General features: G+C 39.6%; 1 protein-coding gene across 1 annotated transcript in view; it reads left to right on the forward strand.

Annotated features, from left to right (window-relative positions):
- Positions 1-27,073, forward strand: part of PRTG (protogenin) — a 176,494-nt gene that overhangs the window by 64,369 nt on the left and 85,052 nt on the right. The window contains exons 2-9 of the mRNA XM_089668083.1: positions 14,925-15,069; positions 15,276-15,409; positions 15,669-15,806; positions 15,944-16,102; positions 20,076-20,235; positions 20,365-20,612; positions 23,780-23,944; positions 26,432-26,737. Coding sequence (XP_089524209.1) covers positions 14,925-15,069; positions 15,276-15,409; positions 15,669-15,806; positions 15,944-16,102; positions 20,076-20,235; positions 20,365-20,612; positions 23,780-23,944; positions 26,432-26,737 — 1,455 coding nt within the window. The remainder of the gene's footprint in view (positions 1-14,924; positions 15,070-15,275; positions 15,410-15,668; positions 15,807-15,943; positions 16,103-20,075; positions 20,236-20,364; positions 20,613-23,779; positions 23,945-26,431; positions 26,738-27,073) is intronic.

The raw sequence follows: 27,073 nt of genomic DNA on the forward strand, positions 1-27,073 counted from the left end.
TTGCTGGATGGGGCAGTCTGCTGCTGTATGGGCATAAGATTGCCATCTGATCTGGTTAAAATTAGAAGATTGTACAGCAGTCATATTTATCATTCACAATGTGTTTACTGATGACACAGTCCTTTCAGGCTTCAGTAACCTCTTGTTGTATGGCCAGATGCTTTGCTCTCCAAATGCTCAGTTCAAAATTGACAAACTGTTTTTGGAAATGGTGAATGTCCATGTATAAAAGCAAAAAACTAGATGCTGGGTTCTTGGAGTTGTTTTTTGCTAGATAAAGTATGTTCCTATGGGGAGATTTTCCTTCCATTTCTGTCCTATAGACACACCAGGAAATGACTAAGGCAAGCCATAGACATTCAAAATTCACTCGATTCCTCATTCAACACAGACAGCATTGACAGGAGAATCCTTCCTGCCGAGCCATTGAAGCTGTCTCTGTTGGGAGAAGACAGTGATTATTGCTAGTGGCTATAACGGCTGTTAGCAATAATCACATGTAAAATCCGGCAGGTTGGTTGTACCCAAGTTGATCGATCGAACAACTTGAATACATTCAGCCTGCCCATACATGGTTAAAATCTAGGACGGTTCCTGTGGAACCATCTGAGATTTGAATCATCTTCAATATGGGAAACCTCCTTTTAGTTGTCATAAGAACAAGTTCCTGTTCTAGTAACAAGTTAAAATGTTGAATTGTTCCTTTTCACTTCCAGTGACAGTGGTCAACAGGACAAATAGAGAAAGTAAATCTCCAAAATGGGGACATAGATGGCAATCAAATCTTAAAACGAGTCCAAACCCCTTAGCACTCTATCTAAAATAACAGTTTTACAACAGTATGCACTGCATAGTAGCACATTATGACAGGCTTGCCTTCCAAATGGAGCCCTCCATTGCTGAGTTGTCAAGAGCTCCTGGCTCTTTCATCTTCACCAGGTCTTCATGCTCTCTACTCTTGCACATGTGCACAGGATTCACTATCGAGACACAATGTACCCTAAATCAAAGTGTACTGCCCATGTGGCCCTGTAGCCAATGTGAATATCCACTAAATGACTCAAGTTTCAACTTTTCCAAGATTCCCACAGGTAAGATTTATTATAAGCTTACCTGTAGGCCAAAATTTAAAACTGGAGTTTAATACCACTTCAACTGAGATATACTGTTTAAAATCACCCATGTTGTCAGCCTTGTATGCATTTGCTTTGTCAGCCACCAAAAGGTTCAGGATGTTGGGAAAAACCTGCCAACCATTACAAGGGGAAAACATTTCAAATGATCATCCTAACACCCTTGTACACATGGTAGTAATTAAAAGGTCAAAGGGCAAAGAGGAAAATGTGGAGAAAAAAATATCCACCACGGAAAACCATCAGCTAATAATTTCCAGTGTCGTAGAATGCAAAACATTTCTAAACCAAACTGCTTTGCATGTTAAAACTTTATAAACCAGATGCTTGTTTTGTAGAAAACTAATATACCAGGCAAAAAGCTAATATTTGTAGTATACAGTTATACTTGTTTACTGGGACAAAACGTGTACTTTTTAAAAAGAAAATTAGAAAAAATAAATACAATCCTTAACTGTTTGCACATTCTTTATATAAAAACATGATCTGTGGGCCCATTTACACTACCATGTGTGTTAAGGCCTGTATACACCGGTTTTTTATGTTAATGATGTGAATGTGATGTGAATGTGCAATATTCTCTGCCAATCCCTCCACTGGCTTTTACTCGCCCAACAAATTTAATTCAAAATACTAACAACAACTTACAAAGCCATCTGCAACCCTGCCCCCAGCTACATCACCATCCTGGTCTAAAAATATCAACCAATCTTCTCTCTTCGATCCTCTCAAGACCTTCTGCTCTCTAGTTCCCATGTCACCTCCAGGACTTCTTCCGAGCCTCTCCCGTCCTATGGAACTCCCTACCCCAATCTGTCCAGCTGTCTCCTAATCTATCCACCTTTAGACGATCCCTTAAAACCTTTCTCTTTAAAGAAGCCTATCCTGCTTCTACCTAGTAAACCGCAATTTATTTCCTCCATCAGCTAACCCCCCACAGCTATTACCTTTTGTATCACTCAACCCTTCCTCCTAGATTGTAAGCTCTAATGAGCAGGGCCCTCTGTTTCCACTTGTACCAATTTGTATTGTAACTGTAATGTCTATCTTCATTTTGTAAAGCACTGTGCAAACTGTTGGCGCTATATAAATCCTGCATAATAATAATAAATAATGTACTGTAAAATGTCGGGAAAAATGAATTGGGTAGAGCATAGGGATTGTGACGTCAGACATGGGAACTGTAACAGAAGAAGTAGTGTTTCTTTGTTTTCTCTCCTAATGTTGTATGTTTTTACAAACTTTGTACTTTGTGATTTTAGTAAACTCTGGTTATTTACATTATACAAGGTTTTCTTGTTGTACAACCTGTTTTCGGTGGAAACACTTACCTGGATGGAGAAATCCCATTACTAAGTAGTGGAGGCGGAATCAGTGGAAATCGTGAGAGTATCACACACACAGTGGAGGGTTTGAATGACTATAGTCTAAACACCTAATGTTATGAGGTCTTAGGTTCAAGTAATAGTCTTACATGCAATATTTATCATTCATTAATATCATTTCAGAGATATCATGTAATTTTAATTCATTTTGATTCATTTGCTTGCTGCTTCTTCCCCACAAGCGTCTTTCTCACAGTAATGTGTTTGCTTCAAAGTTATACATGGCCTTGGGAGTGTGTGTTTAATCGGAATGGTTAAGTTAGACATTACTGTGTAATGACCAATAGAACAGACTTTCCACTCAGTTGGTGTTCTGTATTGCTTTCTCTAAAAGAAACCCAGTGTATTAACAACATCAGCAGGAGATCAGCATAGGTAATTACTGAAATAAACCAGCAGGCACAATTATGGTGTTTAATGTGAGAAACAGAATTAATCTCTGTCTGTATTTTAAGGACCCGATTTTAAAAAAAGGCATAATACTCACTAGACTTACAAAAGGTTTATGGCACTGTGATCATTATGCAGTAATAATTAATAATGTTTCTTACAGCTTTGCAGTTAGAGAGAAGCTACAATAAAAATACCAATAAAAAAACAGTATGAAAACTCAAAATGCAGTTAAGGAATTTACACACAAATTTTTCTCTGTGTGTGTGTGTGTGTGTGTGTATATATATATATATATATATATATATATATAGTAGTTAAATTAGTTTTAATGTTTTCTGCAGCAGGATAGAAAACTTCCAAAAACAGCTTTATTGCTGTTATTAAAATTTAGATGCTTGATTAGGAAAAAGCATAGCAGATGGACATTTTCCTAAAGGATTTCAGACTGACCCTGAATATAGATGTTATCTAGGAATAAAATCTGGAATACATTAAAAATATTTAAAGGGAGAGTATATTCCAGCCTTTCTCAACTTTTTCAACAAAAAGGAACCTTTAAAATAAAACTTTCCCATCTTGTGGAACACCTGCTAAAATTTACTATATCTGATGATACTATATAAGTATGGTACATTAGTGTGATAGTCAGTGGGAAGAACGCTGCCTACATTTTTTGTCACTGGAAGAATTGCCCTCTTACAGATGCTAAGAAGATCAGTGGTGTCAGTGGGAACTTATCTGAGAGGCAAAAATTGCTCAAAGAACCTCTGGAGGAACCTCAGGGTTCCATGAAACCCTGGCTGCTATAGTCTTAGCAGTGTTTACAAATATATATGTAATAATGTTCATCTAGAGCAGCCATTCTCGACTGGGGGTTCCTTGGGCCATGGTCGGTTGACCTTCCATTTGATGGTGTTTGCATAATTCCTAGGCCAACACTACCCGACAAAGCCAGCAGAGCAAAACCAATCATCTTTTAAGCTGTCTGTGAGGTTGGCATCCTGACTACTTCTGTAATATATGCATTCTTCTTATTACCACCACTGTAAGGAGCATTGTTCCATCGATCTTCAATGAACTGTGTTTTATTAAGGGTTCCTCAAGACTTGTGAATTAATTTAGGGATTCCTCTGAGGTAAAAGATTGAGAAAGGCCAATCTAGACATAAACTAATCTCAATATGTGTGAATGTTTTAGAAAACTTGTATCTCAACAGCTCTTAAACAGAGTCATTGTAATAGCTATTCTACCCTACCTTCAGTGCAGCCTTTTCAGGCTTTTAGACATGGAGGAACCCTTGAAATAATGTTCCGTTCTTAAGGAACATCTGCTTATAATTACTGTATCTACAGTTAATGGTGCTTTGTGTGATGGTCATTGGGAAGAATGTTCCTTACATTTGTAACCAGTGGAAAATCCCCCCTTTTAAGATATCTAAAATGATCCTTGGTGTCAGTGTCAGTAATTTAAAAATTGCTCAAGGAACCCCTAGCAACCTCTGGAGCAAGCCTGGTGGAGAAAGGCTGCTCAATGGTTAATCTACAAATCTTTACATGTAGTACAATAACAAAAATAAGGAAGTGCAAGCATATAAGCATATCAGAAAGTTGCATTTCAATTAAACACTGCAATAATAATTTAAAATATGTTCTTGCTAAATATATTCATTACCTTATTTATTTAATAGGTTCTACATAGGTGGTTTTAGTTGGAGTATTTGTGTTAGATTATGGTTGATTATCATCACAGTCTCACGTTGCATGTATTTATTATTGTTTTTATTTTATAGAATTTATACAGTATATTGCCAACAGTTCGCACAGTGCTTTACAATATAAAGGGAAACAGTACAGTTTCAATACAGTTCAATACAAGAGGGTTAGGAGGGCCTTGCTTGTGAGAGCTTGCAATCTAGAAGGGAGGGGCAAGTGGTACAAAAGGTAATAACTGTGAGAGGGATGAGCTGATGAAGAAAGTAAAAGTTCAGTTTTTAGGTGGGGGATAGCTTTCAGGGATCTCCTAAAGATGGAAAGAGTTGAAGAGGATGGGAGAGGCTCTGGAGAAGTTCTGGATGCAAGCATAGGAGGAGGAGAAGACAAGGAAGCTAAAAAGCAGAAGGTGTTGGGAGAAGCAGATGGTATGGATGATGTATTGTGGCAAGATTGGTGATGTAGCTTGGGGCAGAGTTGTAAATTGGTTTGTTGATAGTAATTTAAATTTTATTCCTTGGGCAATTAAAAGCCAGTGGAGGGATTGGCAGAGAGGGGGTAGCGGACTCTGAGTGGTTTGTAAGGTGGATGAGTCTGGCAGCAGCATTAATGATTGACTGAAAGAGGGATAGCCTGGGTAGAGGTAGTCCTCTTGAGGACGACGTTGCACTAGAAAAGACAGCAGAAACAAAGAAGTAAATGAGTAGCTTGGTGGTTTCCCTGGTTAAGAAGGGATGTATTTTAGAAGGAATGTATGTTAGAAAATGTCTGCAAGATTTAGACAGTGATTTGGATTTGGGGCTGAAAGGACAAGGCAGAGTCCAGGAATATATTGCAAGTGCATTTTGTATTAAAACATGCTATAATATTTAGAATACTGTATAAGGAATGTGAAGGCAGCAGTATGACCCAGTTCCTTTGTGTGTGTCAGCTGTAAATTAGTAGACTTCAATTTAATGGTTGCTCTGAAATGAAGAGTTGCTGTAAACAGCCTGTCAGATGTAGTAGCTGAGTTCAGTAGCTCCCACATGAGATGCATTGATGACTTCCCCTCCAGTCTTCAGTTTGGATGGCAAGAGAATGAAACTGAAGTGTGATGAATTGCTGCTGTGCTGAAATAAATGTGTTACAGTGGATGATCAGTCTTCAATACTTGAATGCCTGAGAGCATCCTGATGTCTGCTGCATGGACATACTGTGCTTTCTACACCAAAGGGACTTCTGAGATATTGTACGAAGAAGACTTTCTATAGCGTTGTACTGAAAAATGTATACATCTACTGGTAGTTTTTGTGTAGAAAAAAGGAAAGAAAAAGTCAGTCCTTCTCTAATGTAAATAATCCTTGCTACCTAGCTAAAAGGATTAGCTCTCTAGTTTAAGCAAACACCTTTCTATAGCTTCTGAAAGCAAAGCGGTTTTGGCATTAACCATGCCTGGTTAATGACTGCTATGAAGAGCTTAGTTAACCATAAAATATTCTGTTGCTTTCAGTCAGGTTGGACCGACATATTGACTTGGAGGCCATGAAGCACAGTCACTGTGCTGTACTACTAAAGAGGAAGGAGAATCTGCATATCTACCGAGCAAACCCATCTACATATAGAATTATGAGCTATACGCAGGGCCGTAGATAAGGGGGTACCACCAGTCCTCCTGTACAGGGCCCAGGCCAGCAGGGGGGCCCAGACAGCTGGGTGAATCGGATGTGGGCAGGGAGGATGATCAACATGGTGGAGGGCAATTACTGGAACTGATCCCCTGTTTGGTTCTCTTTGCAGCAGCTGAAAGCTGGCTTCTTCTCTTCTCCCTTCCGCTGACTTTCAGCTGCTGCAATTGCAATTACTGGAGCCAATCCCCTTTATGGTTCTCTCTGCAGCAGCTGAAAGCTGGCTTCTCTTCTCCCTCCCGCTGACTTTCAGCTGTTGCAGAGAGAACCGTAAAGGGGATTGGTTCCAGTAATTGCCAATGCTCCCCTGTGTGCTTCCACCTCTGCAGTGCTGCTGGTTTCTCTCCTCCCCACTGGAAGCTGGAAGCACACAATAGCACCTTTCATGATGGAGAGTGGGGGAAATGTCCAGTAAATATTTCACAATTACCAGCTCCTTTATTTTTTGAATGAACACAATGAGTGATCAGTATCGATCACTCACGGTGTTCATTCATAACTGAAGCATAGTAAACTGTTTTTTGGGGGGGACCCTCTCAGGTTGGCTGTATGGGGCTCCGTGGTTCCTAACAGCAGCCCTGGCTATACGCACAAACATTGTTTTAAAACCTTAAAGAGACTGCTATGTTGCTCATTCAGGACACTTTTACTCATCTTTTCAGTGCTCCTCACCTCCATTGCAGCAACAACAAATACCTTTAGCAAGCTCCATGTTAGATGGTGTTGGAACTTCCAATGGGTTGAAGTCAACTCTTCCAGCATAGCGTTTGAGCCTGGCAAATGGACATTCAGGCCCAGACACTGCATAATGGAAGCAGTTTACATGCAGACTCTTACCAGAAGCGCCAGAGTCACAGGGCAGAGCTGCAAATGTGGATCAGGGGGTTGGTTGGCAAGAAACTCTTCATTTCATTTTGGACTTGCATTGCAGTGCAGCTCTACAAGCCCAATGCACTGACGTGTTGAGAGCACTGCCAAAAATGGTATCTACAACGTTTTTGGTGCATTAGGCAACCCATTCAAATAAATGGGCTGCCTTAACGCAATGCACATTAACACGAGTAATAACATGCTCTGACACACATATGCTAGGGCACTGCAATGGGCCCTAAGATTACATTCTCTACATCTATATGTTCTTTCATCCAGTTTCCTATTTAACATAATACATGGGAGTTGCTGTAATTTGCTTGGAAGTATACTTTTTAGGCTGGACATAGACATCATAAAAATTAGTTGGTGCACACAGGATCCAATCATCTCTTGATATCTGCAGACAGAGCTTCTACCCTAAGTAGGAGCATTCTGGCCCCATAATTGTTTCTTTTTAGGCAGTAGACCAGCGAAGGAACAGCACCCCTCAAGCAGGCAGTCATCGTGATGGTTTATTTAACGGAAGCAGTTGTGATTGGACAGGTTTTTGTAACTTTCAATGCATCTAAAAACAAAATTGTATTATATTGCAGTTTACCAGTCCTTATATGAGGTTCATGTGTTGGATTTCCTTTTTTCCCATTTTTTTTTTCCACCTGGTATTATATGGAGGTTGAAGGATAGTTTACAAAAGTTCAACTCATAGGAAGTGACAAGAATACCGCATTCCTGTCAAAATCAAAATGTATTTCTGTACTTGCTGAAAATCTTCTTAGCCTGGAAAACGTTAGCTGGTAAGCCACAATATATTATTTTTTTTTTGTTCTTGGGTTTAGTTATCCTTTAATCCAGCTCAGAACATCCAAACAGGACTGTCTGAAGGTTCTCCATAGACTACTGTCCAATCTGGAGAAAAATGGCTCACCCAAAAGACTTTTTTCCAGTGTTAATAGGTATTTTCACTCTGTATAGTACTGCAAAACAATCTAAAAGATTTGGATTCATTTATTTACTGTAGTGAGTAGGTGAGTATCCATTATGGGACTCACAAGGCTAAATGTGAAATCTGATACTCTTTCTTTTCAGATTCTTTCCCCAAGGCCTTGCAATGTGTAGGATGAGGAAACACAACAACTTCTAATTGCACAGAGTAGTAATAAAGTGTGACAGCTTTGGGAAGTAACAACTGTGTTTAAGCTTCTTTGATTTGTAAACCACAAAGTGGATTAGCATGTTTATGGAAGGAGGGGTATCCTGCAGATGAAATATACCATACATCTACATCCCATAAATGGAAGCTGGAATTTACTGATAGGTATTAAGATAATTGCCATTAGTCCTTAGACTGTGAGCTTTCCAGAATGTCCAACTCTACTCTTGTATTTCACATGATCCCGAATGCGGCTTTCGGCAGAAAAATACTTCTCCATTTCTTGCTGGTAAAAATGCGAGATCTAACATGTTGTATTCAGGTTCATATTTAGAGAAAAAAAAGAAATAAAAGGTTCAAATATAAACCAGGCTGTAGTAGAGGTCATAAATATACAAGTTTTTTTTTTCTAAATGAATACATTTTTTTATCTTTTGTCTTTTTCTTTTGTTGAAAATGATTTAATTTTCCTAGTTCGAATTTTAATGATTTTAATTGTAATGGTTTATATGCTTTTCAGTACTTGGGGTAAAAAAGAGATGAATTTGGCAGTGCTGATCAATGCTAATGCTTTTTCAGCACTGATTTACTGAGGATAGTAGTAATTTAATAATATCAGCATAGACAGAAATATAACATTTCTGTAACAAGCAGACTTAACATTTCATAGTAATGCTGGATACTTGCTTTGTTCAGAGTAAACATGATCATATATGGAATGGTTGGATAGTTTGGATGACTTTTGACATGCATATGCACTATTCTGTGAATGGTAGACAACTTTTTTGCCATTGGAACTTGAAGCCGTTATTCCCAATTAGCTGGGATGAATACAAATCTGAACAAAACCTTCAACTTGTCTCCGAAGATTTGCCATTATATTATGATTGTTCTTGTTGAGATTGTACATGCGTCCCTCTGAAAATGGACCTAAAGTAAAATAAATGCTCTACGCTAGTAGCCTTTCTATGCTGCTGACATTTAGTGGTGGTTCACACTGGTGTGATTTGAGCCACACAGAGTTGCATGACATGGGAAATCACTGTATTTTCAATGGTGCCCATTCACATTAATGCGACTCTGTTGGGTGGGATTTTGAAAAAGGTTCCAATGCTACTTTGATGCAATTTCCTGTGCAATTTCACTTCATAGAATATATTAGGCACAGCCGAAGTCGCATCAAGGTTACACTATTCGAGCACACTGAAAGTTGCATCAGAATCATATTGCAGTAGTGGGAACCAAATCTTATAGACAAGCTGATGGACTCTGCAATATTCTTATCCAAAGAAAAAGGAGAAAAGAAAGTTCCAGGTCAACTTGTCAGCCAGCTTGCCAACAACCAAATTAACTTGTCTAATAGTATGCGTTAAAAACAGGGGTTTAGTTAGCACACATTTGCAAATACATACGTAAGCCACAGAGCCTCATCACGGCACCCCAATATTCTGCGGTCCTAACTCTACAAATTTTGAGAGCCCCCATAGTAGAGGCACATGTATTTAATGGATAGACCAAGGGCAGGAGGACCTGATGGAGCCCACCCCTCTTTAAAGGCACAGAAGCGCACTGGACAGCCAGCATGTAGCACAATGGCAGCCAGGGTGTCCTAGTGCACCCCCTCACCAACAATTCAACAGTGCAAAAAATGGCCACTGCCCCAGTCTATAACTGACTTTTTCAGCAAGGACACATGAATAGGCAACGCATGTCAAAAGAAAAAGAAGAAAAAAAAGTTCCTGGTCAACTTGCAAGCCAGATTGCCAACAACCGAATGATCCTGTCTAACAGTATGTGTTAAAAACAGGGGTTTAGTTAGCACACATTTGCAAATACATACGTAAGCCACAGAGCCACTTCATACTCTCTTCTGTAATACTCCTGGTCTTCTTATACTGTTGCATCTTTACTTAGGCTCAGTGTGATGCCTAGGCACTGATTGGCTGTGCGGGCAGATTTGCAGAGTCTAGATGCTGTTTTGTAAATAGCAGCATGTGCATCCAAAGACATGTTTTGTAATTTACAGTACATCTGCTTTAAATTAAATTTACCATAAACCAAGACAAGTCAAACTGAGACTATGATGAAAATGCATAATCAGACATTAGCCATTGTGAAATTGACATGGCATGCCAGTCAGTGAATAGGCATCTGATCAGTAGAGAAGCAGCTGGAGTTATATGCAAACAAATGCACACATCTACAGTGCTCGTTATTATTGAAAGTGTTGAGCATGCTGAAGTGCTTCAAGTGAATCTGAATTCAAAAACCAAAATGTAATGTAATGCAGCTTACCAGCACTTAGATGTGGTGGCTTTATTACATTTCTTTTTCTTCCAAGCTTTTTTTCTATAATTTCATCTACCAGTCCTGTGAATCACACACTTTCTGTCTCTGTATTTATGGAGGGAGCTGTGGATGGTACCCTAGACCAGGGTTGGACTGACAACTCATGGGGCCCCCAGGCAATAGGGGATCATGGGGCCCCTGTGTCCTTGCCCAAACTCAAAAAAGCCTATGAAAAAGGTACCAGGGGCATCTCATGGGGCCCCCTACTGACCCCGGGCCCTCGGGCAGTGCCCGAGTTTCCAAATGGTCAGTCCGCCCCTGCCCTAGACCAGTGTTTCTCAACCTTTTTTCAGTCAGGGCACCCTTTATAATTATGGACAGCCCCGAGGCACCCTTTAAAATTATAGACAGTCTTGAGGCACCCCATTCTAAAATGGGGTGCCTCAACACTATCCATAATTTTAACAGGGCACCCCATTCTACAATGTGAAAAACCTATTCTAATAGTTTTATATATGCAGCAACGACCACACATGTAGGATACCCAACATTAGACGTGATTTATTCTTCCAAAGCAAATACACTTTTGCACACTGGTACTGACTACTATTCCAGTGTTTCTCTTTTCCCTCAGTTTTTCTCCCTCATTGAGCTAATGTGACCCCAGCACTGATGGAGAGGGGTGGGGGAGCGCCAAACTTGGATGTTGTGCAGGCAGCTGACATCCTTTTTATCATCTGATGATGTCACTGGTTGTCAGGACGCAGGCAGCTAGAAGGGTCGTTATGATGCACAATGGAAACCTGTGGTTTTGTGTAACTAGAGGCAGGCTTGATCCACCAACTGGCTTGTATACAAGTTTTGGGCAATTTTTAGACATTTTGCCAAGGCACCCCTGAAGAAACCTCAAGGCACCCCAAAGTGCCTGGGCACCCTGGTTGAGAAAGGGTGCCCTAGACCATGTTAAAGCTGGCCACAGATGGTTCAAATGTTCCTGCTCAACCATCTATTGGCAGGCTGATTGCTGATTTGATTGGTGTACGACTTAGGTACAACCAGCCTGATGGAGTTATCATGCGATCATTGCCAGCGGCTATAGCTGCTAGCAATAATCACTGCATTCTCCTAGCAGGGACGGCAAACATTCAGCCAGTGCTGATGTAGGAATGGAGTGATGGTTGCAGGAAAGCATATTGTGATATCTGTGGCCGACTTAAATCTTAGGGGAATTAGACTGACCATATATCAAACAGCGGTTTGATCAAAAAACAAATGGATTCCCCCATCCGCACAGTCAAGGTGGGTGGGGGAATGCTCCCCGCTGCGCTATTGTATTCTGACAGTGTAAGTTCTCCTCTGCTGGAATACACCGATCAGTGCTGCAGCTATTGGAGCTGATTGGACAAAGGTTTTCCAATATTCCTTTTGCAAAGGAGACGATAATTAGATCAACTCCTCTCGAACAGGAACAGCCATAGATGGATCTATATTTGGTAAGTCCCTGCTGAACCAGCCAAATTTTGATCCATCTATGGTCAACTTTATTGTAAGATGAGATGAGTGTCCCTTGAGCTGCACCTCGGAACAATCCTACTGTAATGTGGTATGTGGCAACTCAGCCCGGGCTCCAACCTGGCCATGTTCCCATTGCGTTTCACTCAGAGATTAATCATGGGGATCAGAGGACTAGTACTTTTTTAAGCCTGAGTGTCTCACATACTTTCTATTTGGTTCAGTATGGTCAACTTTAGTTTACAGAAGACAACTTGGAAGGCAGATAAGATTGTTTTTGTGCTTTCAGATTACAATCTGACTGCTATAGGCTACTGCTCCACTTTTTATTCTTCTCAGCAAGTTTTATTTGAGAGGCCAGATATCATTGACTAGGTGTAATGTAGCAGAACACACCAAATCCAGACATTGTTACTGGTTTCTTCAAGGAAAGCTTTCTTGCACATTTTCTCCTGTGGTTGTGACTGTACTGTGTGTTTTTGTAATGGATGTAGGAAGCACAGGTGGTATGAACCTAGTTTTAGAAGCCTTGGGGTGGGACATTTGACACAATAGCTAGTGTTGTTTTCTCCAGGTTGTAAACTCGAGAACTACCAACACAATAAAAATAAGGGTTAAACGCCTAATAAAAAGGCAATTACATTTACAGTGTTGTGAGGGGGATTGTTTTCATGAACAACATTACCCTGTATGCAGCTTTGATGTAGGTTCAGTTTTATGGTTTACTTGACCCATCATAGCATTGCTTTTATAGTTTGGGGTTTAAATTGACATTTACATGGATGCAGAAAGTGTAATAACAGATTGTGCTTCACAAAAGACTGGATTACTATAGAAATTATATTTTGGCAAAGAACAATAAGCCCACCAACAGCAAAACAAAAAGACAGAAGAAAGACACTAATTTTGAAAAGAAATGCCACAATATTACCCATTTTTACTGTATCACTGTGTACTAATCATGATGCAGTAATTATCAGCCTGTTATTATCTGATATGCTGTGTTCAAATAGTAGGCATAAAAGACACATGGTGATTACCATATGAATTGCTTGCAGGCACATTTTAAACATACAGGAGACTATGCATAATACATGGGATCAGTGAAAGGATGGATTTGTATGAAATCTCTTGCTGCATTGTTATTACTAATTTCTCATAGTTACTGTAGGCCATTGCAGTATATTTACATTGGACTTAAGTTTACTGTTTAAGCATTAGCTTTAGACTTGAATCTTAAAATAATGTGCTTACATTAATCTGATTTTGGCATTATTATATTTTTCACACCCAAAAGGGTGTGTTGGTATAACTTTTAGGATTGGAGGTTGCATAAAAAAGGCAAGAAATTATGGATTCCACTTAAAGGCTGTTTCTGTTGTATGTCAAATGGAAGCACACCTTGAAAATTCAGTGCCCAGGAAAAGAGAACAATCTTTGAGATATTGTATCTGCATATTGGCCAGATATTGTATTTAATTTATGTCATCCTTAGGATTGTCCATTTGTTTTATTTATGCAATGTAGAATTCTTTGGGTCGTGGCCTATAAATAACATTAATGATATAGTTACATAGTAACATAGTTAGTCTGGCTGAAAAAAGACAAAAGTCCATCCAGTTCAACCATTAAAAAAAAAAAAAAAAGTTATATTCCTATACCCACAGTTGATCCAGAGGAAGGCAAAAAAAACCCAGCAAAGCATGCTCCAATTTGCTCCTGCAGGGAAAAAAATTATTTCCTGATCCCCCGAGAGGCAATCAGATATTCCACGGATCAACTTTACCTATAAATGTTAGTATCCAGTTATATTCTGTGTATCTAAGAAAGAATCCAGGACTTTTTAAAGTAATCCACTGAGCTGGAGAGAACGAAATCTTGAGGGAGTCTATTCCACATTTTCACAGCTCTCACTGTGAAGAAACCTTTCCATGTTTAAAGATTAAATTTCTTTTCCTCCAGACGTAAAGAGTGCCCCCTTGTCCTCTGTGATGACCTCAGGGTGAATAGCTCTACACCGAGTTCACTATATGAACCACTGATGTATTTATACATGTTGATCATATCCCCCCTTAATCTCCTCTTCTCAAGAGAGAATAAATTCAGTTCCTCTAATCTTTCCTCATAGCTGAGCTCCTCCATGCCTCTTATCAGTTTGGTTCCCCTTCTCTGTACTTTCTCCAGTTCCCCAATGTTCTTTTTGTGAATTGGTGCCCAAAACTGAACTGCATATTCCAGATGAGGTATTACTAATGATATGATTCCTATAAATGAAAGCTTTTTGTAGTGTTGGCTCATGAATATTTAAAATCACAAGTAAAATTATCCTGCTATGCCATTTTTTAGGGTTTTTTTCTCTGCTGTCCCTAGCCCCAATCACAGCTTTTCTTCTGAAAATAGTATTTAGATATGGGGCAACCTCTGCTGAAACATATTCATCAGGGGTCAGGAGAAAAAAATGCACTTTACCTTGGTGGGCAGTGGGAATGTTTCCCCTTTACAGCAGTGGTTGGAATGCCACCATTACAGATAGCTAAAAAAAAGTAATTGGTGACATGCTGCTGGCTCTGTCAATTGTGCTGGCCCCAAAACTATGCAGACACTATCAAATGGAAGGTCAGTCAGCCACAGCTCAAGAAACCCCTAGCAACCTTTGGAGAAACTCTAGTGTTCCAAAGAGCCCTGGATGAGAATGGCTTCACTAGCCAGTTGTGTACAGGTTGAGGGCGTTCCATCATGAAGTATTATGAGCTAATTTTGTGTTCTGTGCTCCAGAAAGTGCATAGTAACCGAGTTGTATTTTCCTATTTCAGCTATGTCTGCCTTTGAAGAGCAACCAGTTTCAATACAGGTTCAAGAAGGAGGAGTCGCTCGGTTCGCCTGTAAGATAACTGCCAATCCTCCAGCTCTTATTACGTGGGAAGTAAATCGCACTGCTCTTCCTCTTGCCATGGACAGGTAAGTGCACAATTTTAAATAACAACCAATTTGGAATAAAGCAAAAGTTATTTTTGTAGTACTCTAGTGTTACTCTGATCTAAATCTGATGGTGGGGCGCTTGGCTGAAACCACAAAAAGTAAATCAAGTAATATGTCATTTATATGGGTCTATTTGTCTTAAATATACATACTTCATTCATTTTTATATGTTTGCTTATTTAAAGGATTACTGTGTTATCGAAAGGAATTCTTCAGATCTATGGTGTAACAAAGAAGGATGTTGGAAATTACAGATGTGTAGCTACCTCTATATCAAACCGACGAAAGAGTGCTGAAGCAACTCTGACTGTAGTACCAGGTTTGTTTCCCTATTTTGGATTGTACATCCTTTTTCTTAATTGACTCATTGATAGTCTGTATTCTGGATTTGCTGCTTGATATTCTCATATTGTGAAATCATCTAGTTGAGCCCATAGTTTTAGAAATGACTAATGCATAGAAATGTTCTATTTATAGTATATATATTAATATGTTAAGAGCTTTGTAAAGAGGTTTACATTTTGCAGTTCATTTAACAGTTCTGTCCTGAAATGATTACCTCACTTTTTCAGAACTAGCCACACCAATGCAGCCTTTAAAGACACCGGTAATCATAGCACCTCCTCAGAACACAACAGCCTCTCTGCACCAAACTGTTACACTGGAGTGTATGGCTACAGGAAACCCAAAACCTATAGTGTCCTGGAGCAGGCTGGGTAAGAGCTTATTTTTCCAAAGCAGTAGATTACTTATTGATGATGGAATGGTACAATGTTTATAATAGTCATTCTAGGTACTACAGTCTTTCCAGTTGTTAAGAAGGCAGAACATTTCAAACCAGTTTCTATCCTAGATCAAAAACCCATTGATGTCTTCAACACAAGAGTGCTGGGGAATGGAAACCTTGTTATAGCCGATGTGAAGGTACAACATGCAGGGGTATATGTGTGTAGAGCAACAATTCCGAGAACTCGGAACTTCACAGTGGCAATGGCTAGTGTTGCAGTTCTAGGTAAGATTGATTATTGGTTTGCTACCTTGTTTTTTCCATGGAGTCCTTTATATATGATCTTATAATATCTGGAATGTGGTATCGTTATAAGCACAAACAGCTACAGTGGATATAGAAAGTCTACAAACCCCTGTTAAAATGTCAGGTTTTTGTGATGTAAAAAAATGAGTCAAAAATAAATAATTTCAGAACTTTTTCCACCTTTAATGTGATCTATAAACTGTACAACTCCGTTGAACAACAAACTGAAATGTTTTAGGTGGAGAGAAGTAAAAATAAAAAAAATTAAAATAATATGGTTGCATAAGTGTGCACACCCTTAAACTAATACTTTGTTGAAGCACCTTTTGATTTTATTACAACACTCAGTCTTTTTGGGTATGAGTCTATCAGCATGGCACATCTTGACTTGGCAATATTTGCCCACTCTTCCTTGCAAAAACACTCCAAATCTGTCAGATTGCGAGGGCATCTCCTGTGCACAGCTCTCTTCAGATCACTCCAGAGATTTTTGATCGGATTCAGGTCTGGGCTCTGGCTGGGCCATTCCAAAACTTTAATCTTCTGGTGAAGCTATTCCTTTATTGATTTGGATGTATGCTTTGGATCATTGTCATGCTGAAAGATGAAGTTCCTCTTCATGTTCAGCTTTCTAGCAGAAGCCTGAAGGTTTTGTGCCAATATTGACTGGTATTTGGAACTGTTCATAACTCCCTCTACCTTGACTAAGGCCCCAGTTCCAGCTGAAGAAAAACAGCCCCAAAGCATGTTGCTGCCACCACCATGCTTCACTGTGGGTATGGTGTTCCTTTGGTGATGTGAAGTGTTTTTGCACCAAACATATCTTTTGGAATTATGGCCAAAAAGTTCAACCTTGGTTTCATCAGACCAGACCACATTTTCCCTCATGCTTTTGGAAGACTTCAGATGTGTTTTTGCAAAATTTAGCCGGGTTTGGATGTTTTTCTTCATAAGAAAAGGCCTCTGTCTTGCCACTCTACCCCATAGCCCAGACATATAAAGAATACGGGAGATTGTTGTCACATATACCACACAGCCAGTACTTGCCAGATATTCCTGCAGATCCTTTAATGTTGCTGTAGGCCTCAGATCATCAATTTTGGAGGGACGTCCAGTTATTGGTAATGTCACTGTTGCGCCATATTTTCTCCATTTGATGACGACTGTCTTTACTGTGTTCCATGGTATATCTAATGCCTTGGAAATTCTTTTGTACCCTTCTCCTGGCTGATACCTTTTGTCAATGAGATCCCTCTGATGCTTTGGGAGCTTTCTGCAGACCATGGCTTTTGCTGTAGGATGAAACTAAGAAATTGTCAGGAAAAACCTACTAGAACAGCTGAACTTTATTTGGGGTTAATCAGAGACACTAAATGATAGCAGGCGTGTACTGACTCCTATTTAACATGATTTTGAAAGTGATTGCTTAATTTTGAACACAGCTACATCCCCAGTTATAAGAGGGTGTGCACACTTATGCAACCACATTATTTTAGTTTCATATGTTTAACCCCCCCCCCCCCCCAAAAAAAAAAAGATTTCAGTTTGTTTTTCAATTGAGTTCTACAGTTTATGGGTCATGTTAAAGATCTGAAATGAGTTATCTTTGTCTCATTTTTTTTACTTTACACAAACCTGACATTTTAACAGGGGTATGTAGACTTTTTATATCCACTGTAAATGCACATGGGTCATCCTAGAACTGACTAACCCCATTTACTTCTAACTTTTCCTTATTTCCCACCCGCAAGGCCAGAAATTACACATCAAAATTTGAAGATTATATGTCTTAATATTTATTCATTTTCTGTCCATACTAATATTACTATTGCTAAAAACAGATCTAAAGTGTTACTAAACCCACAACAGTAAAATTAGTCTGTATATGCAGTAAAGCATCCCTTCTTCCAGTGTCTCCTTCTTATCTCCAGATAAGACATGTGTGGAGTCACTCTGCACATGTTCAGTTTAGTGTGTGTTACTAGAGAAGTTTTTTTTTTTTGAGAGAGTGCATGTGATCAGCACAGGGCCAATCAGCACTGTCCAGACAGAGATAATGGGTTTTGCATCCTCCTAGAGCAGAAAGAAAACTTCTCCTACAAACTGTAACCAGTGCTCTGCTGGACACGGATAGAAGTCACAAGACTGCTCTAACTGCTAATGAGAAAAGGCGTTTAGCAGCTTATATTTGCTAAAATAATTGCATTTCCATGTAGTGTGTACTGTGGGAGACTAGATAGAATTAATGTAGAGTCCTGAGTTTAGTAACACTTTAACCATAAATGGTAAGAGAAATAAGTTTATGCAGCTTAATAGACCAAGTTAAACCACAATTTAAAAGCTATCAATGTAAAAGCATATGTGGAAATGTTTGAAGTGGATGTAGAATTAGATCAAGAAAAGCAACTCACAGTAGTTAAAGTGGACAAATGCCTTAAATACACTTGTAGCTTGCTCTACTTACAAAAAAAAAATATATATATATATATATATATATATATTAAAATTTCAAGTCCTGAGCTACTAGCCAGGCCTTAGAGTTACTCGCCACCAACAAACACACAAACAGAGACACCTGTACACACACACAGACGTGTACATACATACACACACAAACACACACATACAGTACATACATACACACACAGAAACATGTACATACACGCACAGAGACACATGTACACACACACACATACAGACACATGTATACACACAGATACATGTACATACACAGAAATACACAAGCACAGACACATGTATATACACACAGACACATGTACATAGGTACACAGACACATGTACACACAGACACATGTACATACATACACACATGCACACACACAGACACACACACCCATAAAAAGTTGCAGTACTTTGTTGTTCATTCACAGATCCGGGTACAGCACTCTAGGGGGAGGCAGAGAGCACAGCACACTCCTTGCTTTGCTTTCACTGCGCTCAGCTATTGAGCAGTCTGACGGCTCCCAGTGCCAATGACAGATCCAGCCTGAGCTCCGAGCCTGCTCAGCAAGATGGTCCTGGGGGAAACACTTGCCCCCACCATAATTTCCACTCGCCATTGGTGAGCAGGCAAATGGAAATTTCAAGCCCTGTGTAATTATATATAAACTTTTTGAAGACCCCTCGTTTATATATACATCTTTTATGATAGAGCTTTAAGCCAACCAGACCCTGCCTAAAACATTTCTGAGGTAGCAACAGTGCTAAAATTTGCAGACATCTTGTGGGACTGGCTAGCAACAGTCATCAATCTCTGTGTCCCAGTTGAGCCTTTTTGATCCTAGGACCAGGTTAATATATAGGGTCTCAAAGTCTGTCCAGGTTTAGCTTAAGCTCCGGGTCCTTGTGGTGCTAAGCTCGTTCTCTGCCATTCAATTTTTAAATGCCAGAACTTCAGTAGGCAGAAAAGACTGTGACATTTAAAAGTTTAAAGGGGTCATTCCAACCAGTTGAGGCTACATTGTTTATCCTGTTCTTTACATCCAAAATTGACCCCAAAGAAACACAGGGGATGATTTGAAGACCAACACAGAAACTTGCAGGCCAGATATGCATTTTACTGTGCTGTTAGTGCAGAAAAGATTTAGGCCAGGGCACATTCTCTTTAAATTGGGGACAATTTGGAGGAAAGTAATTACATGTCCTCCAGATAAGTACATTACATCTGTTGTTTTCACTAACTATAGAGTTAACTATGCAAGAGGATTATGATGATTTTGGATGTTTAGTACGCCTAATGATGTTTTTCTAAAAACTTTACAAGTCCCCTACTCTCACTTTGGTCTGCACTCTCTGGATGTTTCCTACCAGTTGTCATATAATTATGCTACTATTTTCAGCAATATACAGTACATTGTACAATATAAATTGATGAATTATTCATAAAGTATATGTTTTACATCTTCACCCTGTAATGTTTTATTCCCTGAAGCACCTCCATCCTTTGTTGAACGGCCAGAGAGTTTGACAAGACCACGTGCAGGAACAGCTCGTTTTGTATGTCAAACTGAAGGAATTCCAATTCCAAAAATCTCATGGCTCAAGAATGGAAGAAAGATACATTCTAATGGAAGAATCAAAATGTACAATAGGTAGGAAGTCAATGATTTGATTGTGATTGCTGTACATGTCAGTTGCAGTATAGTCATTTCATGAAGAATACAACAGTGCATTCATGTTTCAATTTACAAATATTCTGTCTCTCTTTTTTTTCACCTAAGTAAATTGGTAATCAATCAGATTATCCCTGAAGATGATGCAGTATATCAGTGCATGGCAGAGAATAGTCATGGCTCCATCCTTTCCCGGGCAAGACTTGTAGTGGTGATGTCTGAAGACAGACCAAGTGCTCCTCGTCACCTTCGAGCTGAGACAGTGTCCAGTTCAGCCATTATATTGTCGTGGGAAAGGCCGCTGTACAACTCAGAAAAAGTGATTGCTTATTCTGTGCATTACATGAAGGCGGAAGGTGAGATTAAGTCAATTGCAATGTGTGTTTAGAAAAAAAGCCTATAGATTTCTGACAGCTGCAAGAGCCTTTGTCCCTTTTATAGGATTTCCCTTCCCGGAGCTACCCTAGTTTTCAATCAAGAATGCCTAATGAGCATCTACAAATTCTGTTACCACATCAAATGAAGCAATGTGTTTTACCTTTTTTTGTTTGATCAAACCACTATTTTATTTTAAGCTTTGAAAAACTTTTCAACAGTTAGAACATTATTATTTAAAGGAAAAGATGACAATAAAACATAATAAATTCTACTTTTAAAATATATTTATGTCAGTACCAACATCCCTTACAATAGAATTTAAAAACAAGCTACAAACAAAATTGGACTAAAGTTTTAAAAAGGTTTTACCCTACATGTACTTCAATAAAACATATAAAATTATATTTGAATTAATTTTCAGTTATTTTTATATATTACTATATTTTAATAACTATATATATATATATAACAGCTAATTTCCACTCCAAAAATATATGCTGTTCAAAGAAAGCCAACAGGTGTTCTTTAAAAAGGGACAGATCTTACATTTAAATGAGCGGGTTAATGTGCTAGGCAAGCGAAAAGGTCTGATGAGAGTACACGAGTGTATTAATTCCTTGTTAGCAATTTGGAAGCTCTACAAAGGGTGTAGTGATTCTGTTTGTAGGCTGGTCTCACCCCCTATTATGGCCATTTTATCAGGCCTCCGCATGAGGCCCAGTGGCTCATTCACTCGAAGAACAAGGCCTTTTAATTTGAGCCTAAGGATCTTGTTTAGCAGGTCAAAAATCGTGCCACAACATTCCTAATTAACAAACCATCAACGGCTCTGTTGTGAGATGCCAGTAATCTTGTCTAATTAAAATGCTTTTTAGTCGATTCAGATATGTGGGAAAGCTCAATAGTGGAATTTGGTCCAGGGTTTTGTTTATAAATTTAATGGCAATGGGTGGTGGGGGAGTTTTGATTAAGTTGACATGCATTTTGGTGTGAAATGGTCTTGAACCACAACAGCCTTCAACAACCTTATTCCGCTTACCAGTTCCTATGTATAGGAATTAAGGAGCAACAAAGGCAACAGCAGTAATGCAACCCTCTGCATATTTCAATATGAATTGCTGAAATTTTTCCTAAGCTCATTAAGGCACAACACATTTATAGAGCGAATTCTCTTTCTGTGCCCCCGCCTTCATCTTCTCCAACTGCTGTAATAGATTTCAACTCTATAATCGCCTCTTTTACAATACGGCTTTTTGTGCGTTTGTTGTTTCTGATAAAACGGCTTGTTGCTGAATGGTGTGGCTCAAAAAATGAGGTTTGTTTTTAATCACATGGATTTAAGATGTAGGAGTTCTTAGTGGTTAAATGGTAACTCCATTAACAGTTTGTTTTTTTTTCATTGAAGAAGTTTACCAAAACTTGTGAGTAGTTGTGGAACACTTGTTGATTGTTACTTTTAATGAGCTTTGGTTTTATTCAGATACAGATTCAATATAGGACAACACAATACATTGGCACACAGAAACATCCTTTTTTTAGCATCTTGATCCATTTTTGTCAGTTACAAGCTTAACAAAAATTCTAAATATTTTTGAAACACATAAAATATATATAATTCTTAATCATTAACGAGCCCCAGAAACATGTTGGATTTTTATCCTTACATCAGACTGAATAAGAGAACTCATACTGGACTGAACAAAGAGAGTGGTGTTCTGATTCTTCCAATACATTTATTGCTCAATAGGGGACACAGGGTTCATTCTGAGGGTTATACTGTCGCCTACAAAAATTGGACACTAGCAAACAAAGCTGTTGTGGTGGACATACCCATAGCATTAAATAATGAATTTTTTTTTCCAGTCCCTGCTATTAGGAATTGTCGACCCATTATTATCGATATGCCACAAATGGGGATGTGGATTTTAATTGGTAGTAAATATATGATCATAATTTAGGATTGTAAATTATCCATGGCATCTCTCTTTTCACCATATAATCTTTTAATCTGATCAGCCAAATTTATGAACAAAGTATCATCACCCTGGCTGATCTACTCGGTTTGATCAGACCCAATCTAAATTGAGTTTATGTCAATCAGAAGGAAAGTTATGGCTATTTAGTTGTTTGCTTTTTCGATTATTTTGATCAAATTGCACATTGTTTGGATTAAAAAAAATGTGATACTTGCATGGCCACCATTAGTCAGCCATATCTATCTGCCCCCCCCATCCATCCTGATCATGCTCCAGTTTTTTCACTAGTGTCTTATGAGAATGAATGTCTTCTCTGTCTTTCTGTTTTAATAAAGTAGAACTGAAGTAAAAAAAAAAGACAGTGACAGGGTTTTATGACAGAAGAGACTCTATTGGTCTATTCTGGCATACATGCTTCTCCTTGCCTGTCAGTGGTAATGAACACTGAGCCGTGCATGCTCAGTTCAGTGTACATTTATGGCAACCCACTCTGCTGTTATGATGTGGCTACCATGCACATGTGCAGGAGTGATGTAATTGTGGTCCGGCCATTCAAGTGACCGAACAGTCTGAACCTGAAATGAAGACCGAGGGAAGATGGAAGAACCCCATGACCAGTGGGAGCACTAACAGCACATCGCTGGAGGGGTTTGTTTGACAGGTATGTCTACCTTAATGTGCTAATATCCTGTGCATACTAGCACATTATGACTAACTCTTCCTAGGGGCCCATAAAAGAAATAAAAAACAGTGAAGTTTAATTCTGCTTTTGGATTCTCATTTAGCATTAGTCATTTGACTCTTTGACTTTAAAGGCTACAGCCTTGCCTTCTGTCCCTGCCTCTTCTGATGCCAGCCTCAAATTTAGTTTGTTATTTTGAAGGTCTTGCCTTCAAGCCTTCGCTGTATTGCCCCTCTGTTGGATTGGTTTTGGGGACATCCCTTTTGTATCAGAACTAAATTTCTAACTAATATGTCTTGCTTATGCTCTTAATCTTATGGTTTGCAGAGATAGACCATTTCTCTATCCACGAGAAAGCTATAGTTGAAAGCAAACATCATTGAAGGCTTTCAGATTGGACTCAGGCAGGTTAGGACTAACACAGAGTTGATGAGTTCTATGTTGGTATAATGTGTGAATGTAAATGTTTTCTGTTGCTGTTATTTAGGTTTAAACAATGAAGAATATCAAGGGGTCATTGGGAATGACACAAATCACTTCATTATTGATGACTTGGATCCTGCCAGCAACTACACATTTTATATTGTTGCCTATATGCCAATGGGTGCAAGCCAGATGTCAGACCATGTTACACAGAACACACTTGAAGATGGTAAGGCATGAGCTGGAATGCTTGTAATAATTTCCAGATAACATTTGTTTTATCACCTACTGTATATAGGAATACAATTGTAATACATATTCACAATTACAAATACCAATGTCAGAAGGTACTGTGAGTGCTAAGAAACCTACTCCATAAATATATAAATTGATGTGTTGTGGTGCCTAAACAAAAGCACTTCTATAGTTTCTAAGAAAAGAGATGTAGAGAGCTCTAAATATATTGAATTTTGTGTCTTGACTGGTACATAAAAAGCCTTTTTTTGTTTCAGATTTAAATTTTGTCTAGCTTTAATGTTGTGCTAGGTTAATGCAAGTGTAATGCTGAAAAGGAAGAGTAACCTTACACAGGTCTTGATTGTATTATTTCATATGTGTATGGCTATTAAAGTGATAATAAAGCCTATTCAAAAAAAAATATAACATGTCATACTGTCAGGGATCCGGGTATGACCAGAAATGTGTGGACTGACACAGGGAAGTAGCAGGCTTCAGGAACACAGGCGTAGTCAGGCTGGAGAGGTGGAATGGTCAGGCAGGCCGTAAGGTACTGTCAGGTGCCACCTGGCAGTGTCTCTAGCAGCCCACAGCACGGATTTCCTCAGGGCGTGGGGTCTAAGTCCCAGCCTGCTATTCACCAGGGCCCCTGATGGTGGGGATGGACTTGGTGCAGACTGGAACCAGGTCGCGACCCCTGAGTGCGTCCGGCTATGGTAGCAAGTACTGGCAGGAGAGTGCAGGAACGAAGTCTGATGGGAAGAGGCAGGCAGACTTACTAGAGGTGATCCGTGCGGGATGGATCGTCGGGTGAAGTAAGCGTAGTCAGATAGGCCGGCTCGGTATCGTGCGAGCAGCGTGGTACAGGAGGAGCAAGCAGAGAATGGTCGGGGTCACGAGCCAGGTTCAGCAGGTAGCGGGCAGCGCGGTTCCGAGGATCAGGCAGAAGGATGGTCAGGCAAGCCAGGGGTTCCACAGGAGACGGTGAGCAGAGGTCAGGATCAAAGCAGGGTCAGCAACGAGGCAGGAACACAGGAAACCAGGTACAGGGGCTCATGGTAAACATACACCAAGGCCTAGATCACAGGCCTGGTCATTCCTTAAATACACCTCCTGCAATCAGCCCAGGTGTTGGCTGACTACAGGAGTGAGCTTCTGGCTGCTGAGAGCACCCGCTGGTCAGCCCTGGTACTGCAGCCCACACGGCAGGTGAGTCCCACCACCAGTGCTGAGTCCATTCCTGACACATACTTACCTGCTCAGTTTAAAGTTTTGCACAGAGCAGTCCCGATTGTTCTCTTCTCAGGTCCCACATCGGTGCTGCTGGCCCCTCCCTCCTGCCAAGTGTCCCCATAGCAAGCAGCTTGCTATGGGGGCACCCAAGCAGGCTCGCTCCCAAGCTGCTGTTCTGTGTATCTATTAACACATAGAGCGAGGCACTCTGGCTGTGATTGACAGCAGCAGGAGCCAATGGCTAATGAGGAGGGAGAATCCTTGGAGAGCCGAGGCTCTCATGCACATCACTGGATCGCGATGGGGCTCAGGTGAGTATGGGGGGGGGGGGGGGGTTTACCTTCTTGCATAGCGTGCATGAAGGTAAAAACACCTTCAATCTTTACAAGCACTTTAAAGATTGATTACTGGAAAATGGCTAAATCTATATATATGAGCTGATTTACTTGTCTTTCTGTCCATTCATTCCTGAACTTTACACAGCTCTACCACACCGCACACACAGCGTGAAGAACTGACTTTACTGTAATACAACTAGGTCTGGTCCCTCCCCCATCAAATAAAACATGGTTGGCAGCTCAGTGAACAGCATAAAAAGTCCTTTATTTAAATTTCAGGGAAAATGTGTATATATGTACATGTAACTAGAAATGTTATCCCTATTGATATTGAAATAAATCATTTTTTATGCAATTCAGCCACCAAGTTGCCTACCATGCTTTATTTGATAGTTACCATATGTGGCTTGTGGACTCATATCCACGTATCCGAGGGTTGAGCGATGATGCATGACTTTTCTTCTCAATTGGAATCTAAGGATGGAATCCGTTAATGTTTTCATTTTGGAACTTTCATTGATCTCTTCCTCAGCTTGAAATTGGACAATGAATCAATAGCAGTAGACTGATGAGCTCATTTCTCAGTAACTCTGATCTCTCTACCTGTCAGCTTGTTCCTCTTTACTGCAGCAAACTTGATTGGATCCTTCTGCTGTAGTCTCTATTGTACCAGTGACTGCAATAGGATGATATTAAGTCAAAATCAGGTACCAATACTAGTTGCATTTCAAAACACAGTTTATAATTTTTAAATGAACACATCTGAATAAATTGCAGTTTTATATTCCTTAAGTAAAGCTTTATTTCTAGTGTTTTTATTAGCAAGGGTGTTTTTCTTAAATTACATTGGTTTTATTTACCTACTGGAGTACTTTAAAGATGGTACATGTTGTACTTGTTTGTTGCAGTTCCACTGAGAGCCCCAGAACTTAGTTTGACAAGCCGCAGTCCTACAGATGTTTTAATCTCATGGCTTCCCATCCCATCCAAATTCCGTAGAGGAAAGATCATACTTTACAGACTGGCATTTCGAATGAGCACTGAAAGTTCTGTTCAAGTTCTAGAGCTCCCTGGCACTACCCATGAGTATTTCTTGGAGGGGCTGAAGCCAGACAGTGTCTACTTGGTTCGCATAGCAGCATCAACAAAGGTTGGATGGGGAGAATCGTCTGCCTGGACATCCCATCAAACACCCAAAGCGAGTAGCATAAGAGGTAAATGAGCTCCTGATAAAATCTTACAATTGCCAATTTTACTAAAAGACATCCTTTTTTGCAAGACTTACTGCTGGTAATTTTTGTGTTTTCATTTTGCCATTATTAGCGTAATAAGCCTCTTTAAAATTGTAAAAATAAATTGAGTAACTCAAGACTATACTGGGCAAATGTCGCTGCTGGCTCCTTGTGCTTTGAATTACTAATATTTTTGTTGGGAAATACATGTTCTCTGGCATAGATTGGACTCACTGACACCTTAATAGGTTGCTTCTAGGTGTAGCATGTGACAGTGTATGTGCACTGAGGCAACCATGTTTGCTCATTACATATGGA

This window comes from Staurois parvus, unplaced genomic scaffold, assembly GCF_062004578.1.
Source record: "Staurois parvus isolate SC_StPar_1 unplaced genomic scaffold, SC_StPar_1.0 ptg000054l, whole genome shotgun sequence".
Classification (NCBI taxonomy): Eukaryota; Metazoa; Chordata; class Amphibia; order Anura; family Ranidae; genus Staurois; species Staurois parvus.